This window comes from Melospiza georgiana, chromosome 1 (genome assembly GCF_028018845.1).
Source record: "Melospiza georgiana isolate bMelGeo1 chromosome 1, bMelGeo1.pri, whole genome shotgun sequence".
NCBI lineage: Eukaryota > Metazoa > Chordata > Aves > Passeriformes > Passerellidae > Melospiza > Melospiza georgiana.
Window position 1 is genome coordinate 149,985,261 of NC_080430.1, and position 15,088 is coordinate 150,000,348.

The window sequence follows — 15,088 nt, forward strand, 5'->3', positions numbered from 1 at the left end:
CAGGGGGAGAGGGGAGCATCTTTCACAAGCAGCTGGGAAAGGACAGCACCTCAAGCCACTTACACTAAACAAGAAAAATAGCCAAGTGCCCATGACCTCAGATTAAAAAAATGATGGGGACATTTTTTACAGCTTCCATACAGCAGCATTGAGTTGAAAACCAGCAGGGAATCTGGTCCTGTATCTCAACTTTTGTTTACAAAAAAGAGAAACTCAGGTTGTCTCTCATCCCACTCAGCCATGAGCTTCTTTGCTTTTCTAACCAGTGCCTGTCTGAATTTTGGCCAAACTCAGAGCAAAAGCACAATTCTGAGCATGGTGGTTGTTCCCTGAAGCATCAAATGCACAAACCAGGGCTTCCCCTCATTTCCCGCCCCCAGACAGGTGGAATTTTCTGAAATCTATTCTAAATTAGTCATTATGAGGTAAGAAAGGGCCTCTGGCAGACATAAAGGATTTTCTTCCACAATCAAGGCTCTACACCCCAAAGAAGGTGACCAAGCACTTTCCCTTGGAGCCTGTGTGGTGCCAGCACCACACACAGTGAAATGTAACCCTTCTTGTCTAAGAGTCGACATTTTGTTCATTTCACCTTTTTGTATGGAGAGGAGGACAAGCCGCAGAAAACAATTCTATTTTTAACTTCTTGGGGATTGTGTTTACAGGAGAAATGTCAAACTCCTGAGCAATGGGGCAAAGGCAGGGACCGGAACGTATGAGAAGGCTGCCTGGGCAGGCACCAGAGACGCGACCTCCCGACTTTCTGCCCCCTAGGAGACTCAATCAGAAGGTAAGAATACATCACACTGACATCTCCCTTTTCCCTCATTAGTCTGGAGGGTCAGGCCCTTTGGCAGCTGGGCATCCAAACACCACCACTCTGATTAAAAACTCCACATTATCAGAACCAGAGTCAAAGAAAGCCATCCCTGGATGATTTCTGTTGGCGTATTTAAATTATTCAGCTACAAGAATGCAGTTAGCCCCCATTAAAAATCGAGCTGATGGTATATTTCATGCTCATTAGCTTTTAGAAATATTTTCTTCTGCGATGCATAATTGAAAAATATGCATGGTGACTGTCTCTGTTATTAACCTTTCATTTCTTTCTAACTAAAGTTCACTTATATATTTAATTTTGACAGGTACATTTTATTAACAATCTGAAGAGCTGACCTAAACAAAGGTCCTAAGCACAATCCCAAACACTCACCCCATTCCTCATGTTTATTTCATGAATTACCAGAAATGCTTCTCATTCCATTCTGCAGCATTGCCTGTGAATTTTCATTCCAGGTATTTTGTTGTTGTATTTTTGGGAGGGAAGGATGTGGGAGAGAGTGGTGTTATCTTTATTTTTCTTGCCTTAGAAGCAAAAGGCTCCTAGACTTGAATTTTCTAGAGAAATTGAGAGAAAAATCATAATCTCAATTGTTTTAAAAAGAGGCCTTTTTTTTTGCCTCATTTTATGCATTTCTTTATGGTTTTATAACAGTATGCTAAGCATCCAGGAAATGAACCAGCTCATCAGATTGGCCATTAATGCTTAGCATTTTCTTTTTGCAGTCTGTTGTGTTTCCTCAGGACCTGACTAGAACTGATTTGCTGAGTTCCTTGGTGCAGCCTGGGGAATGTTTCTTATAGACTGAAGGAAAAAAAAAGTTATTTAAAATCTATTACTGCAGGCTGTGCTGGGAGACTCAAGGGACTGGCAATACGGTATTGAACATTCAATCTAGGGTTACCCATTCACATTCAGCCAGATCTGGAGTGACCAGAAATTGCTGCCTCTGATAATTTACTAGTGGTTTACATGGTAGGAAATTGCAGTCTTAAACCATTTCAGAGACCATTCCAGATGAATGCAGCAGCCCTGTTAGCAAAAGCTGCCATAATCATGGGTATTTCAAAAAATTAATCTGTTTTAAAATGTACAATAGAGTAATGAAGCCCCTTTCAAATGCACATCACTCAAAATGCTGATAGTTGTCACCAAAGAACTCACGGTGTCGATGTGGAAGGTGTTGGAGCCCACGAAGGTGATGGCATCCTGCAGCTCGTAGTTGTGCACCCCATTCTGGTAGTCCTGGTAGGGCATCATGGTCAGAGCAAAGGGCCCCACGCTGTGCTTGCTCCAGTTGGTCAGCTTCACCTGCAGGGGCACAGGGTCCCCCACCTGGCACGTCACCACGGCGTCGCAGTCACACACCTTGCCATCCACCAGGATGTCTGCAAAGCAAGGATACAGGTCCTCATTAGGCTGGACACCTGCTTCAGCAACTGCATTAATCTTGGCAGGAGGCTCAACAAGAAAAAAGTAACCTCAATGGAACCAGGAGTGTGGGACAGTTAATCCTGGGAGAGAAAACTCAATGCTGTGCTGTTGTGCAGGGCACCTGCTTGAGAAAAACCAGCTGATGAGGGGCTGATGTCTGTCCACAGCTGTTGAAAGAGCTATGAAAAAACCCAAATTATGATATATACACAGGCACCAGAATTATGATATATACACAGGCACTTTTAACCTCCTCCCTTGAAGGCCAAAGCCACAGACCATTTCTCACGGTTCTGCAAATCAACAGCACGAGGTGAAGGGAAATACAAACAGGAACCATCAATACAAACAACAGCTAGAGAGATCCAGGGCTGGAGGCTCATGTTCATGTGTTACAGCCAGAATAAATCCTTCTGTGTGGAGGTGAGCTTTTGGAGCAGGACAGATACTGGCAGAATTTGCAATGTATTACATAAATTAAAATACTGATTATAAGGAAGAGCAGGATTTTAAAATTATACTGGAGTGCTACAAGCTTGTTCACTCTTTGCACTTTAAATCACTCTGGGATTTCTATTTTTAATTTTCTACTTTTCTTTCCCTTACTGGGACAGCAGAAAATATAAAGCCTCCAAATTGGTTACTGCTGGGACAATGACAGCCAGAGTAATGTGTCCATTAACCTTGCCCATTTGCTTATACAGAACCAAAATGCTTCATTACCAACACACTATGAAATTGCCAGTCCAATTCCCTGCTCTGAAAGGGTTCCCAGTTGTGCAGTATTACTGTATTTTTCAGATGAGGGTTATCTCCAATGCACTATTAATACAGGAACATTTCTATTTCACTATGGGTTCATGTTCAGAGATAAGAGAAAGCCCTGGGCACATGTAAGAAACAATCCTTTGTATGAATACCTATCCCCACAATCTCATATGCCCATGAGGCATTTCCATCACTCCTGCTCCTCCTTGGATGCTTGCCTTTTGACATGCATCATATTATTCCTCTGCATTGGATTTACATGAGTAATATCCCCTCTTCAAGGAAAGACACTATTTTTATGCTCCAGGAGTTTTCACAGAAAAAAAATTTACACCAAAATGATTTTTTTAACTTTGCTTTGTTTTGTTGCCTTGGACAAAAAGTGCAAAATGATGCATGTTCTTGTGATGCCCTTTAGCCTGGCAAACTGAACAAGCCTCAACACAGCCACTGGATAAAAAACAAACTAAAGTTATTGCCAAAAAAGAAAAAAGTTCAGAAAGGAACATTTATTCCAGAGGTCAGGCCAGCAAAGCTGAGGTACCCAGATGAAAACTTCTCCTCGACCAGAGCTGCCCAAATCCAGCAGTGTTAGATACAAGAGGTTTGGCAAAAAGAGAACAAAAAAACCCCTTCAGTGTTCAAGCTGAAGCTATCCAAAACCAGTGCTGGTGTCCCAGTAGGAACAGCCCCTGTTCCAAAATTTCCTTTCTCTCTCTTCTTTTTTTTTTTTTTTTTTTTTTTTTTGACAATTAGAGCATTGTTGAAGAGTCCTGGAGTGCTGAGTCCAGTTCTGGGCTCCTCATTACAAGAGACAGGGACACACTGGAGAGATTCCAATGCAGGGCCATGAGGAGGATTAAGGGACTGGAGCATCCCTCCCACGAGGACAGGATTTGAGCACTGGCACTGCTCAGGCTGGGAAAGACTCCAGGGAATCTCAGCAACATAGATGAACACCTGGAAGGAGGTGAGAGGACAGAGCCAGGCTCTTTGACTCAGTGCTGCCCAGTGGCAGGATCACTGTGCACACACTGAAACACAGGAGCTTCCCTCTGACGACCAGGAAATAATTTATTTCCTGTGAAGGTGGCCCAGCACTGGCACAGGTTGCCCAGGGAGGTTGTGGAGTCTCCATCCCTGCAGATTCTCAAAACCCATCTGCACATGGTCCATGGCAAGGGGCTTTAGGTGGCCCTGCTTGAGCAGGGATGGGACCACAGTGATTTCCAGAGGTCCCTGCCCATATCTGTGATTCTCTGAAAGGAAGTGATAATCACCCACTGCGTCTTAGGGAAGGGCTAGAAAACCTTTATGGCATTGGATTTCTCCTGCAGCAGCACACTCTAATGCCATGGGCTGTCCTGCCCAACGTGATCAATCTGCTTCCTGCAGTATTGCCCTGAGATCATGGAGGTGAAGTAGGGGTTATAATGGTATCCCATTATCTGGCATTAACTGACTTGGGTTTCCCAAAATCTCGGGTTTCTGTGGTTGGGATGACCCCGAGGTGTCGGAAAGTCTCTTTTTCCCAGCTCCGCGACCGAGATTCATTGGTTCTGCTTTTCAAGGTTGTTTATTTTTTCTTATCTGTTACATTCTTTCCCTGACATGCTGAGGTCTGTCCTGCAGGTCAGGTTGTGGCACAGTGTGTGCCCTTCGGGTGGTGTTATGTTATTTTTTATGCTAAGAACTATGTGTGCTTTATTTACAACAATTTTTCAATACCTATAACCTATGTTAGACAGTCTGTCTCTATTTTAAACCAATGAAAAAGTGTCATCATCACAGCAGAAGATGGAGGAGGAGGAGGAAGAGGAGGAGGAGAAGGAGAAGAAGAAGAAGAAGAAGAAGAAGAAGAAGGAGGAGGAGGAGGAGGAGGAGGAGGAGGAGGAGGAGATGCCTAGGTTCCTCCATCTTGCTTCTTGAACCCCCATTCTAAATCCCCAAAATTCTACTTTTTCACCCTGTGACAAATTAACTATCATTCTACTCAAACTCCTGTGGCTTATAAATCTTTGAGCCTCTTGCCAGGGTCTTGAATCATCCAGGGCAGCCAGAGGAATGTCCTGGTTCCAATACCAAAACACAAAGAATGTGTGTCTGTATATAACCTTTATGCTTCCCCATCTCCTGGCACAGAGCTGAAGTCCAGTTGCTTCCTTCAAAAGCAGTGCATTTATATCAATTCATTACTTTATATCAGTTCCTGTTTCCAAGCTTCTCCCTGCAAGGTGACTCCTTTCATTAACTAAAAAAAAAAAACAACCACCCACTTGTTTTCTGCTTCTCCACCTAGTGGGTTTTACTCCTGTGCAAAGGGTTAGATCCCCAGACCATCACAAACCCTTGGAAATACTCCCTAAGCTTAGTGGATGAATCTATATTTTCAAGCTGCTCATCAATTGCCTCTTAGCTTCAATGGTCTGCTGTAAGAATTGTAAATGAACCCTTTGCCCTCTATCTCTACCTTTGTATCTAATAATAGCTCAGAGCATTTCTTTCTAATATCTTCATGAGAAAATAGAAAATCCAAGCAAAAGGGAAGCATTTAAGTCTGGCTCAACCAGATTAATTTTTTTTCTCATTCCTAAAAATAAAAAAAAATAGAAAAATTCAATTTTTTTAGATTGATTTAAAAGTGTGTGTGTGTGCACATGTGTTTGTGTACATATTGAGAGATAATTGCCCTTCCCAGAACACACTTCCCTCCTGCAGTACCAGAGCCAAGGATCTCAATGAGATGTCAGATGAGAGAGCACACATGGCTGGCGTGCAAAATACTATGGAAAGGAGTGTTTAAAAACAGCCCCCTTTCATCAGGGAGAACAGCTTGGTTTGACAGGCAGCTTTACTCCCTTCCTGACACAGAAAACATCTCACGGACCAGACGGATTTGCTTTAATATTTTCACCCATGAGCAGAGGAGAAGCCATGTGCACAGGGTCCCGTTTCTGCAGATTCAGCTCCCTCACACAGATGGCACAGAAAAGCTGAGACTGCTCACACCACTGCTGTGAGAGTGAATCATGACTGGCTCCAGAGCACAGGAGCTCTGAATCAGAAGATGCAGTCACCAGCACAGAAATCAGTCGTGGCTGTGTCTCCATCCTATGAAGATTCAGATACGAGGGAAACAGCTCTTGAGAAAATTAGAAGGACCAAGTTGAATTCCAACTGCATTTAAAAATTGCATTTTAAAAGTGGCAGCATAAAATTTGGATGACAGAAGGGGGGGAAGCATAAAGACCTAGCAATCTCCCAAACTCCTTTAATTAAAAGTTAAATAATTTTTGAAGTGATGAAATAAACCAACAGAATGCTGTCCTCCCCACCCCTTTTCCTGCTCATTTACCTACAATGCCCACTTGTGTTGGCATCCTTGGGTGCCAAAATTACCCTGCAGTGCCTCACAGCCATGAAAAAATGCCTCACAGCCAGAGACATTGTCTCTGCCACACATTAATGAACAGGCACAGGACCATTCTCTTTTCCCTCTAGGACCTTCCCTAAATGATTATTGTATCCAGAGAGAAAATGTTATCCAACACATTTTGGAAAGTGGAAGATGAGGCTGCTACAGCCACTGAGAAGGGTGATTGGAAAGCCTTGCCTTTTCATTGACAGCCTTTGCCAAGCCTTTTAGGATATCCATGAATTAATCTTTAAGATGGAAAAGCTGTTTCATGGCCCAGCTGATGGGTGATGCTTATTGCCACCACAGGAAGTCTGTGAGAGACCATTATGTAAAAATAACACATCAGAATTCTTATAATGTCTTCCTTTCAGGACCTCAGAACTCTCAAGAAAAGGGAATGAATGTTACTATCAGAAAGACAATTACTATTCCACAAGAAAAACATCATTTACCATCACCTGCCAGGTGCACTTGTGTCTACATCACCCAAAGGAGCTGCTTGGAACTGAACATCAAACATTAATAACATTTTGTGTTATTTACTCTGCTCATATTAACACACAGTAAGTTGATTTTGCCACTTTTTCAAGTTCCCATGCAAGAACTCATTGGTCCCCCTGCATATCAAGAGTCCTGAGTCATGGCTAATTGCATTTTCACACCCAAGTCCCTCTTTGCCACTGTCCAAGTTTAATTTTGGAAAGTCACATACAAATACATTTAATCCCAGTGGAAATGCATATTTCAGCAATGTTTTCTCTCCTCACTCATTTTTGAGCTGATTTCAATAAAAACCGAACTGCAGAGAAAGGCAGGGTGGTTTTGCTGATCTTTACAGGGGAGGGATGGAGAAATTTCCATTGGATATTTCCCTTTACACTGGATGTTGAATCCCCAGCTGATGCACTTGCACTGGCCTCTGCCATTCTCTGCAGCTCTGAGGAATCTGAGCAAACACCTCACAGAGGAAAGGCTTTGCACAAACAAGCTGGCCAACAAAACTCAAGGCATGAGATGCCCAGATGAGTAAATACTGCTCACATAAAAGAAAAACCAGAAAATCAAGTCTTGCCTAGCTTTGCTGTTATAGTTAGGGTACTCTGTTAATCAACCATTGCAATTTTTAATTAAAAAATACTAATTTCACTTATCTTGGTCCGTGAACCAGGAGAGCCATGGCCTGGGGAGGGGAGAGGAGCAGCAGCATCACTGACATCTTTGGATAATGCCCATCAGGTACTTTGATGGAGGAAAGCCAAAGACCCAGACCCATGCTAGAGTTGCTGCAATTAAGATCTCATGGAATGATTCCGTTTTTCTGTGCTCAGAAAATCTAAAAAGCTGATTAAAATGTTTGCTCAGGCCAGCTTTCCTTCTAATTGCCTTAAAAGAACACAGAAAGGGCCAGCCATGATGTCTGGAACAACTTCTATATATTTCTTTTGTTTTTTCTTAACTTTTTTTGCAAGAGTATTTGTTTAGGACTTTGCAAGAAACTTAACATTGAAAAGGGAATTCTTTTTGAAATCATTTATTCAGAAATAGGTTTAATCAATTCTCTCAATTTCTGATCTTACATTTTATGCAGCTGCAAGAAAAGATCAGAAAGGAGGAAAAAGTCTGTACTAGAGGCAAACTCTCTGTACAGAGCAGTGTCCACACAACCAAGTTTCCCATCCCTCCCCTCATGCTCTGAGTCAAGTCAGCACCAGATTCATCATTCTGGGTTTTGGGGCAGCTCAGAGGAGCAGGTGACATGTGGCATTCTTGAGACAACAGGACCCCTGGATTTTCCTGTGTTCCTCTGAAGTATGAACCTAAACACTGCTTCTGTTTCCCCTCTTTGCACTTGTTTTTCCTAATGTAGAGCAGTTTCCTTTCATTTTCCAAACCATTCCTGCAAATTATTTGCACACAGAGAGGCAGATTTGGTTACATTCATTTGTGCATGATGAGGTCCTGCAGCCCTTTCAGAGCTGAATACATCCATACAAAAGATATTTCTATGAATATAGAAAATGTGTTCCCTGTCACTTTCATCAGGAAAATGCTGAATGGTTATTTAATAACACAAGACCCTCTTAGATACTTGCATTAAACTTTCTGTCTATTATGTGGACCTGCTCCCTGCACCAAACCTGAACATCTTAATTTGGAATAACATCCTCATATTCATCCATTGTTAAACTGATACAATAGTGAGGCAAATCCAGCCCCTGCTGAACTTCCCTGCAGTCAGCAGCACCAGAGCACAGAAGTATACAGATGTTTTTGTTGTAACAGCTTCAGACTACACAGATATCTCACCTTGTCAACCACTGCTAGTCCTGTTCTGAAAACTGCCCTCATACTCAGCTTTTGCTTCTCCAAACTCCCTGCAGACCTGCAGAGTTCAGCTCCTCTTTGGGTCAAGGCCCTTGGACAGTGGTGAATGAAAAATACAGAAAAGGATATGAACAAACTATTGCAGCTTCCTGCAAGCACCAACAACCCAGAGACCTTCAGCCAACACTGGGGCATGAACCAGAAAACAGGAAAGCTGGCAGAGGATCGGATAACTGGACATGAATGTAGGCTGGTGAAAGAGACAATTGCTTTCACAGGACCTCTGAGCTGCCCCGTTCCTGGCAGACTTCCCATTCCCAAACATTTTAGAATTAAATTAAGGACACTTTTTTTTTTTCTCTCCAAAAGCAATTAAAAAGAAAAACACATTTAAAATCTAGTTCTAGCAACAATAAGCAATTAGTGTTTGATAATTGTCCGTGTCTTCCTATTTAATCACTCTTTTGCAGTGCCCAGTATGCTGATGACAGATCCCAACTGGTCCCATTATCTTTCTTGCCAAATTGTTCCCAGTTGGTGTCTGTTCTTAACTCTGTGATGGCAACGGGCTGAGGATGCTGCAGCATCCCCTGGGCCTCATTGCAAAAGGATTCCTCAACCTTGTCCTTTGTCCTGAGGAAGATTCCTTCCTCCAAATCAGTGCAATGTTTATGTCCAATTTTAAACTCCAAGACATGTGACCAGCATTCAGTTTTAGCACTCCTTGATCTTGGCTATGAACATTTAAATGTGGCACAACCTTCTTCCATTAACTCCACAAAACAGGGTCATGCTAGCTGAGGAGGGAATCATGAACGTGACTCTGGGGTTTGACTGCCTCCAGCTTCTGCTTGGGATCTTAAAACCTGAATGCACATTAAGCACAGATTTATTTCAGAAATGTGTCAGTTCAGTTTAACCTCCCTGGTTTTGGTGGGAGTTATTTTACTTCACACATGCCTTTTATGACAGACATTTCTCCTTCCCTAAGAAACTGCTGGCACATGGATGGCACCTGCTTGTCTCATCCTCTGGCAGCCAAGATAACCTGTGATTTGGTGCTTTGCCCAATTTGCTATCAAGTGAAAAATCACTTCAGAGTTTATTCTGCTTGTGCCCAGCCCTAATCTAAATGCACAAGGGCAGATCTCTGAGATTTTAAGATGCTCAAAGCTCTGTGTTTTACAGTAAGCCTGAGCTCCTCTTGACTTATTTTAAAATATTCCATGACATGGCCCCATCTTGCTGAAATAGTCTCATTTATGAACGTGGGCTAACACTTTTTTGTCTGTTAATCACAAGCAGGTTTGACAAAATTTCTTTTTATTATCTGCTACACAGCCTGGAGGTCAGGCTGGCATAGAGTGTGTGCCTTGTGTTTGAAATTTCACAAGCCTGGCATTTGCATTTTATTTTAAGTTATTGAAAACTTTATTTCTATAGCTTGTCTGTGTCAGGACTACTTTCAGAGCATTCTAATCCAGCCTGGGGAAAAAATGGAGAGGGAAAAAAGCCCTATAATACATTTAAACAAAACTAAAACCTATGAGGAAGTATCATATAACACTGGTTTTGGTATATTGGCAGCTTTGTGCAAAACCTCTGCAAGAATTGAACTGCATCATATAATACCCTGAATTAGAAGTGAACACACAACGATCATTGGGTCCAACTTCTGGGTCTGCACAGGACAAACCTAAAAATCACACCATGGCATAACTTAACCCAGAGTTCACTGAAAGCAAATCACCTCTTTCCTCACTGGTTGCTTAATGAGACTTTAAATTTTATCCCTTTTTTTTTCCTGCCATTCTGCAGTGATGGATGTTGGACAAACCTCTCCCTCTGTAGAAGAGATTTTGAAAAGCCTCATGCCAACTTTGTCAGAGTGTCTGACTTGTGGCTGCAAAAGTTAATGGTAAAAAAGGAGCCTATAGCACTTTGTGCTGTTTTGGGAGCATGTCTCAGCCTCAAAGCAGGTTTAGTCTAGACACTGGATGGATTGCAGACCTCCAGGGAGTGTTACCTGCTCTGCAAATCAGTGACAAGGGTGGTGATTGTGGCGCGTTTGCCATGGAGATGGCAGTGAACTACAACTGCTCACAGGAGAAGCAAGGCTATTTAATAGCAGAGACACAAAACCAGGCTGCTGTACTCAATTTTGTGCATTCAAAGTCAAATTTTACTTCAGCCACACAGCTTAATTACCCAAAATATAATGGAATTAGGCAATATGGAAGTGGATTTTCTTTTCTCTCTGTATTTTCCACCATTTCAAGTCAAAACAGTATTTTCTGCATTACCCATTCAACAAGCACAGAGTGGTGCTCTGGGTTCTTACAGAGGTAACACCTAACAAGGAGTTGTTTTTGGTTTTTTTAAGTTGCTGGTTAAACTAATCCTATGTGTAGTATAATTGTCTTTTTTAAGGCCTGTAGGAAGAGATCTCTGAGGTAATGTCTCAAGCAGAAGGAACTCAAATTCAGGTGAGAAGAGAGATGAGACAGCAGTCTCTCCATGCCCAGATGCACGGAGACACCAGAGCAAGATGCTTTAAGTAAAAAAAAGTTATACTGACTATTTGAAAAAAAAAATTGTGGGCTTGTGACTCATTTTCCATACTTGTCTTTAAAAACCTCATGAGACACTGCATGAGATATCCAGGCCATAAGAATTTTTGTGTCTTTGTAGACCAGGCACAGCCTGGTACGAGATAATGTATAACCCCCCATTAACAGGCAGGTAGATGATTTACCACATCTCAGTGGCTGTGTAAACATGAGCAGGAGCACACTGAGCCTCTCAGGCCTCCTTCAGCCCAGCCACGACTGAAATGCACCCAGCTGAGCTAAATGAGGGCACCAACAGGGCCAGGCACAGCCACTGCCATCATGGGGCTCTGTGCAGGGCAGACCTGTGGGTACCAGACCACCTGTGCCCAATGTCCACACCCTGGGGATCCCCCTAAATGAACATAGTCTCCATGAAGATTCTTTGAATTTTACTCACAGCATATTTCAGTCTGATGACTGTTAATTGTTTCACTTGCCAATGGATTGTCTTAATTTTTTCCCATTTTCCCCTTGTATGATTAGTTCACTTTTGCATTAAAGCATGAGACAATAATCCAGGCAGGTGCAAGATAGAAACTCTCAAACCCTACTATGACTTCTTTATTCTGATTGCATCCTGCTTCTATATCATGACCTGTCTCAAAATCCAATCTGAATGCACAAAAGAACTGCAGTAATAGATAGGTGTAGATGGAAGTTTCCAGAAATCCTCTCTGACACAAATCCATAGTTTTCCTTGCTAGATTGGATATGAACACTCAAATAACAATCAAGTTTCTAGAAAACAAGAAATCTTTAAGCTTAGAGTCATCAAACCAAACTACTTTTGGCCTTTTTTGGAGATATTTCTGTTAATAATTTACTACTTCTAAAACTGAACATGCTCAAAACCTAGCTCCTGAATTTTTCATTAAGTCCTTTTCTCCCCATACCTGTCTTAATTTCAGAAATAAAATCAGATTCCTTCCTGCCAATCTCAGCTTTCACTTTGACTTGATATCCTCTCATGACTCATACCTCCACAGCCTGTGATTAAATCCTGATGCCACTTTCTAGAGAACTTCTCCAAAACTGACCTTTTTGCTCTGCCTGCACTGCCAAGCTCTCCTCTGAGATCTAACTGGATTATACACCTTAAAAATTAAAGTCACTTCATCTCTGCTTTTGAGACCTTCAGACTTTCTATTCTCCTGAAGTCCCTGCACCAAATATCATCCTCTAGGTCCATGACCTGGCTATGTGCACATGGCAGCTTGCATGGATCTCATTCCCAGCTTTCCAGATATGGCAGTAAAGCTCAGCCCAGGCTCAATTCCCACACAATGACCCATCTATTCCTGTGCCAGCAGAAACCCATTGCTGAGGTCACACAGCAATAACCACAGAAACCTGGTGAGAATTGCTGCAGAGGTGGCAAATTGTGCTCACTGTCACCTGTGGGGTACAACCTGTGTGCAAAACTACTTCTCTTTCATCAATCTGGGATATTATTTTTCCTATTCCTCCTCCCTGCTCACCTTTTTTTTACATATACCATATTTATATTTGTAGTATACAACACAGGCATATATATTTACATGTGTGTGTATATATCTATATATTTATACAGATGGATGATATAGATATATAGATATGTAGATATAGATGATTAGATATAGATATAGATATAGATATAGATATAGATATATAGATGATAGATAGATAGATAGATAGATAGATAGATAGATAGATAGATAGATAGATAGATAGATATAAAATGCTGGATATAGATATCTATCTATAGATATCTATATCTATATCTATATCTATATCTATATCTATATCTATATCTATATCTATCCTCTTAGGGACCACAATACTCATGTTCCTAAGAGCTTAGCAGAACAATTTGTATGGCACCTAGAACTACACAGACCTAATTTCCTGGGATGGGAAGATGGCACTGCTAGAGAATCAGAAACAATTAAATTAAAAAAAAAAAGAAAACCAAACCTAACTCTAAATAAATAAAAAAATTATTGATTTATGTATCTGAGATCTCAAATCTGATGGGGCAAGGAAGTGAGCACTGCTCCAGCTTTCCACATGGGGATTCTGAAACATTTTAGGGAGGTTAACCTGTCCTGGGAAGTGAAGTAAGGAGTTCTCACTAAGCAGAAATGAACTAATAAGATACCAAAAAGAACTAAGAGGGGAAGGTGACTTCCAGAAGATAAAGCAAAACATCTTAATTGTAAGTTTTCAAAATCCCCATGCTGGCTCATTGAGGTACCAGCTTCTTACAGGAATAACTCTTACACTAAACCAAATGTAAAGCCTGAGGATTTACAGGACATGCAGGAAGAGTGTAGAAGGGATAAAAGAAAACCCAACCACAAGGAAAAGTAAATTGAAATAAAAATAATGCTGTTTAAAGGAGAATTCTCTGAGAAAAGGCTTAAAGTAAGAGCCTAGAAATCCTTTCTTTCCCATCACTGCATTTTGAGCGAAAGGAAACCTCAAATATCAGCACAACAGAGGGCACAGAGGATGAAAATTCTGAGTTTAAATAAAACTGCAGATATGACATTGTGGGAAAAGAAGAAAAGAAACACTGAGTTCAGCTAGACAGAGTAAAAAATTAAATCCTCTCCATACCCAAGACTGCAAGGCATGCCTTGGGCTTCATCTGTCAAGTGCTGCAAAGCATTCCTGCAAACCCCTCTCCCTCCCGTTGACAACCCGGGTGCCAAAACCTTTTTCCTCACTCAAACCCTGGGACAGTGCTCCAGCCTGGAGAGCTGCTGGGGAAATGAGCAATGAGCAGGTGTCAAATTCTGTCCTTTTATCTCTGGCTTTAAAAGACAGACACAATTATGTGCAAATCAGCGTGGTGAGGCAGCTGATTAAGTCCCTTTTCTAAGAATTATTTTCCCAAGGCTCTGTGCACAGGCCAGCCAGAGTTATCAGCTCATCTGCAGACACAGTATGGAGGCTGCTCCACCTTCTAGAGACCCATGGACATAGAGATGAGAAATTACTAATTCCTCAACCTCCACGTCAGGCAAGAGCCCTGCATCATCTGACAAGGCTTCTCTGGCACAATCTTTGCCTGGTTTATGTATTTTGGTATTTTGAGATTATGGGGTACGTTTGATACACATTAGTAGAATGCCTGGGAAATGAAATGAGATTGTAAAGTACAGGAAGTTGAGAAAGTTGAAAAAACTAAAGGTGAAAGTCTTCAAAATTCAGTGCATGGAAGGACTTTATGGCTTCTTCAGTGTACCTCTGAAGTGACGTATCATTCTGTGATTTTACATGTGAAGTGCAAAGAGCTGCATCGTGTTTCAACCTAAAAACAGGAACAGAAAATCCTCCCAAGCCCTATCAACTGCTGAGACCAGATTTTTAACTTTATAAAAATCCACGGATTTACATTACCTAGGGGTCTGGCAAATGGTTTTTACTTAGCCATGCTGGAAAATAGAGTTGGGGGGTTTTAAATGTGAAAAAAAAAAAAAAGATAAAAGAAAAACAGCTTTTGATGGTTTGAACTGACCTAAGAAAGGAAGTTACCTATATAATATCGAAAGGAAATTTTCCTTGCAGTCTTAATACAAAGCCTGAGTGTACTTCCAGAGATCCTGGTTGCCAGCCCAGCCCCAGAAGTTGTGCCCCTGGGAGGGCAGTACTAAATAAAGCTCCTGATGCCATCTGCATCAGTGCTGCTGTCTGCATGAGCACAGC

At 41.7% G+C, this 15,088-nt stretch overlaps 1 protein-coding gene across 3 annotated transcripts in view; it reads right to left on the reverse strand.

Moving 5' to 3' along the window:
- Positions 1-15,088, reverse strand: part of TRAPPC9 (trafficking protein particle complex subunit 9) — a 451,106-nt gene that overhangs the window by 8,923 nt on the left and 427,095 nt on the right. For all 3 annotated transcript variants that reach the window (XM_058033362.1, XM_058033351.1, XM_058033367.1), the window contains exon 22: positions 2,006-2,229. In XM_058033362.1, the coding sequence (XP_057889345.1) occupies positions 2,006-2,229 (224 nt within the window). The remainder of the gene's footprint in view (positions 1-2,005; positions 2,230-15,088) is intronic.